We start from the raw sequence: 5251 nt of genomic DNA, 5'->3' as shown, positions 1-5251 counted from the left end.
ATGGACTTACATGTTTTGAAAACAACACAACAAAAGACTAAATAAAATATATGAGAGTTTAAGTTAAAAACATCATATTCTAGCCTAAGTTTAAAAAAATAAATACTACTATCCTATGCATGTGCCATGGTCTCGAATTGCGATGCCGTCGTCAGCCGTACAAGAATGTCTTTCCTTAACCTGAAAAATATAGTAGCACATGGCTTGAGTATTTAAAGAAATACTGAGTAAGTGACCCTACTATTGGGATAAAATGCAACAATCATATGTAATGAAATGATGGGACCTATCTTTTCATTTCGTTTTCCCTATGGTGCTGTCCTAACGGGTAATTTTGGACGTGTACCATATACTCTACACACAGCCCATACGTGCGAGTATGGACTCGCCAGCTAGTTCGCACACCGCTGGGCCACGTTCCTTATCCGGTGGGCATACTCTGGGAGACCCTTAGGCCGGACACCCGCTAGAACTGGTAACTGTCACGGCAGCTCTATGCAAAGCATAACGATCGTTGTCCTGCCATTGGATGTACACGTCCGTACCCTCGTGATGGGATAGGAGTATCCCCCAAATGCATGAGCACACATAATGCACGAGGTTCCAAAACTTTTCCATTTTTACTATCCTTTAATACAACCCGGTTAGCATTATGTACATATCATATCATTTTTCATATCGTTTCAGATATTGTTCATCATTCATGTCATATCGTTTCTCATTCTTCAATTCTCAAATCATACATAATTCTAACGGGGTTATACTTCATGCAATTTATCGTAATTTCATGTCATTCATATCATGCTGTATACACACAATTTAAGAGACCTAACATAACGTTCTATGCTTTTAACATAACATTTCATCATATACACATCATACCATGACATATTGCATTACAATGTATCATATCATAAACAAGTCATAACGTAAACACTTCATAGTCATATCGTTCTCTAACTTATCATAGCCTTAACGTTCTTATACCTATCACAGACATATCATTACGTGAACGTACCTTAGTCATCTCATCAAAAGAACTTAACCTAACGCTATCGTTCTATCAATCCTAACGCTATCGTTCTATCAATCTATCACAAACCTATCCCTTTCTACCTGTAGCTTAACCGTATTCTTCCATCAATCTCTCTTATCCATATCACTCGAGTATGTAACCTAACCTTAACATTTCATGAACGTATTTTACTCCTATCGTTACATTTTGTTTTGTGCATCCTTCTTGTATCCTATCTCAAACATATCCTTGAACACATCGTACCGTAATTATTATCATACAATTCACATATTATAACATATACATAACATATAGAAAGCATATAGATCTACAGAAAATTCACACATATCAAAATATGACACGTGCAGAACCACAGGGCATGTGTCAACATCAAATATAACCATGCCGATAGTAAGGTCACTTACCTGGCTAGCTTAAGTTGTTGTCACGAATATATCTTTAATGAAATTTCGATTCCGTTCTTTGAAATCTGAGTCAACCTATATGAGCCTATGACATTAGTTTCAAGTTTGAACTCTACAACATTATTTCTCTCATTTACATTGGTCCATCGTTCAAAGTCTTGAAATGTTATATATCTATAATTATATTTTTATTAGAAATCTTATTTTTCATGGTTACTGGTGTATAAGAAAGTAGATACACCTATTTGAAGTTATTGTGGGCTTTAGTATTCTCTGTATTTACCATGTATTTACCTTTCCCTCTATATTTAGTTTGTGGTTTTTAATTCCCTAATCTCTTCTTTTGATCCGTTGCCTTTTCATTTGTTCTCATGTATTCCAAATTTCGAGTGGATCTCTGTTTCCAAATCTTTCTTATTTCAATGTTTCCTATTCATAAGTTTTTTTTGGTCATTCTATCTTTAATCTATTCATTTAGCTACTGATAAAAATTTAATATAATATTACTAATCTGACTTGATTTACTAGGATCGTATAAATGATTGACATTTAGTTTCTGACTCCAAGCTAAACCATTGTAATAAATCAATGAAGATCTAACTATAATTGGTTCTCATTTCTAAACAATAGGATAAAAAAAAAAAAAAGGATAGAAGAAAATGAAGATTTAATATATACCTTATTGTCAGATCTATCTTCAAGTAAATTTCCCCCAAATCCCAACTAGGTAAAGGCTTTTTCTTTTATTTTTTTTTTCTTCTGTTATCTGGGGGTAAGGATGGGTTGAGGAGAGATAATTGTGGGAAGGGATAAGAGGTAAGTGGAGAGAAGTGGGGAAACGTTGTTTTTTTTGTTTATTTATTTATTTATTATTATTATTTTAACTACTCTTTTATAATTATTTTTATTTGTTTATTTTTTTTATTATTTTGGGCTATTAGAAATGTTCAAAGAGATTTTTAGAGAGCTTTGTCAAATAATATATTTGAATATCAATTAGATTTAGGATATAATATCATATTCTCAATATACATTTAATTAATTTCAATCTCATTTAAATTTTAAATGTATATTAATTATTTTAATATTTAAGATATCTTATTGAGTTAGATTTAATATATCTCATATATTAAATATTAATTTAAGCACCTTAAATTAAATATATTTAATATATTTAATACTAATTAACACTTTAAATTAAATATATTTTTTTATTTTTGTATTTACTCTATCGAATATATTAATATTAATTTAAATACGTCTAACTTTTCTTTCAAATCAATCGGTTAATATGTGCTAGTAAGGAATGTTATGAACCTATAGATTATAAGCTTTAATTATACAAAGTTAATTAATTCAGCTTCTTAAATAATATGGACTTATAGTTAAGCTCTTATGTACGGTAGAACAAGTTATGTTCATTGATATAATCATTATAAGCAAGTCTATCCTTCACCAATTGTAAATAATTATAGTTAGGTTAAAAGCCTATTGTACCTCTATAGTTACATCTTTCATTTAAGTACCATTAGTTCTCTAACCAACAATCTTTATATGATCCAACAAACAATAAGTTCCTCGAGAGCCAAAGAGATGGTGAGACTCTACTATTCAAGTCTTGAAGTCAACATTTAAGAGACTTGCTCATCTACTTTTCCTATGTCGAAAGTAGCGAGTTCAATCTCAATTATATTTTAATCTCCCTATGGTCAAGTCCCCAAAATGGTAGGTCAGCTATAAAACTCATTATCACCCATGTAAATCACAGGACAAACCTTCACAAGCAAAAGTTTATAACTCACTCAATATTAAGATGGAGTCGCATACGATGATCTTGTGAAATATTAATCTTCTCAATTAATGGATTTATAAAAAGAGATTAAATATTTCATGGTCAATTCTTATACAAACCCATTTTTTAAGATACCTCCATTCACATGTCTCTACACTAATGATTTAGACCAAATCGTCGGTAACAATTACAAGGTGGGTCATATCAATAGTGTTACTGAAATAAGACATCTAACCTTATTCATGTACTATAGACCCGTTAGATTATTACTTGAACATGATTCTCTTATATATAACAACGTACTGTTATAATTTATACTAATAATCTTCAATTTTTCATATAATGAATAATATTCTAACATCAACCTGCGTTTTTTGTGAGGGTCCTATTAAAATTTGAGAATGATCCAATGGTTAGATCTCGAAAAATCAGTTTTTCTTTGGCATTCCAATATGAAATGAATATGCATGTTGGATTTAATGACGAAGACCATTTTACCATTTCTAGGGCCTTTTGTTAACTTTCCATATTTTTAATATTTTATTTAGAAAAATCTAAATTTCTTTTTAAATTTTCTTACCTTATTTTTAGTTTCTATATACTCCTAGATGGGTCCATATTTCTTCTCTAATATTAATTAAAAATTGAAGAAAATTGGTAAAAAAAAAAATATATATATATATATATTTTGTCATTTTTACTTAATATATCCTTTTTAAATTTATTTAAGATCTTATACCACTTTTAAGCATTACATTCATCTCTTTGATCACATAATAACCCTCGGGTGTTAAAATTATATTACCCTTAGGTGACGGAAATAAATTTAGTTGACTGCACTGCATATATTTCTTATTTGCCCTTCCATTCCTATTAGAGGCTGAATGTCTCCCATTTTGATCATTGCAGTGGCAAAGTCAGATTTGAATGCCGTTGGATCTCTACTGTATTCTATAACAATATTATCGGTTGGTCCTCCACTAAAAAGGATTTGATCGGTTTCAAGCAAACCCTTCTTTTGTATAAGGTTTTTGAAATAGTTATTGTCAAAGGAATTGGGTGTGACCAAATCTAGAGGTGCCAAATTGCTATTTCCATCTGATGCTGGACATTTCTGACGGCGAATTTTAGCAAATCCTGCATCAATGTTACTTTGATTGTATATTCTATTCTTGAAAAAGAAGCATCGGGCTTGTCCTAGAGTATGAGAACCTGCAATAAAGTTAACGTGAAAATGTTTAATAAAGGTCGATGCATATATTATATTTTGTAGGGGTACTCAAAAAGTTTAAATCCAATTACCTGATAGTGCAACCATATCTCTTCTACTAAGACCTTTGTTTGCAAAAATTGAGATAAGTCCTTCAAGATTCACTTGAAAAATTGAAAACTCTCTCTCGGAAAGAGTTTTGCTTGCCGTGGTAGAGTCTCTTCTTCCAAGTTTTACTTTCCAAGATGGACCACCAACCTAATTTTTTTTAACGATATATGACAATATTAGTAAAATAACCCAATATTTGAGCATAAACCATGCATACAAATGAAGAAATACTCACAGCAAACGAAGCATCTCTTGCAGCCACAGCAAGAATATCGGCACAAGATACAACGCCAGGACAAATCTTCTCAACTTCACTCTTGGCGTCGTGAATCACCTCATAACCTCTAATAGAATTTTTGTTTGCCGCTGCATTTTTTTCACCAATCATAGATGGAGTATCATCAAGTAATATTGATGCATCACACCCTTGAACGAAGCAATCATGAAAATGAAGGCGAATGAGATATGCTGCCATTCGACGTTCATGAGAAATTGCTCGCCTAATAACGGTTTGAATTGTGGTGAGTGCATTAGGACAAATTTAGTCGTAAAAGGTAGACGAAAGTTGGGCATTGCATGCTAAACAAAGAAGCAGCACTGTGAACAAGGGAAGAGCTACTTGTGGCATTTCCATTTTCTTCTAATAGGAGGGAAAGAAGCCTTTGATTTGGTGAGAAAAAGGATGGTTGGAAGGCTCT

At 31.8% G+C, this 5251-nt stretch overlaps 1 protein-coding gene across 1 annotated transcript; it reads right to left on the bottom strand.

Moving 5' to 3' along the window:
- Positions 1-4058: 4058 nt before the first annotated feature.
- LOC111795436 (lignin-forming anionic peroxidase-like) lies at positions 4059-5251 on the bottom strand. Its single transcript, XM_023677906.1, has 3 exons — positions 4789-5251; positions 4535-4700; positions 4059-4444 (listed from the first exon to the last, which is right to left on the bottom strand). Exons 1-3 carry the CDS (start codon positions 5026-5028, stop codon positions 4059-4061), a joined length of 792 nt encoding a protein of 263 aa, XP_023533674.1. The 5' UTR covers positions 5029-5251.

Source organism: Cucurbita pepo, chromosome LG01, assembly GCF_002806865.2.
Source record: "Cucurbita pepo subsp. pepo cultivar mu-cu-16 chromosome LG01, ASM280686v2, whole genome shotgun sequence".
NCBI classification, from domain to species: domain Eukaryota; kingdom Viridiplantae; phylum Streptophyta; class Magnoliopsida; order Cucurbitales; family Cucurbitaceae; genus Cucurbita; species Cucurbita pepo.
Note: the sequence above shows the minus strand (reverse complement) of the source record. Positions and strands in the feature narration are given on the sequence as shown.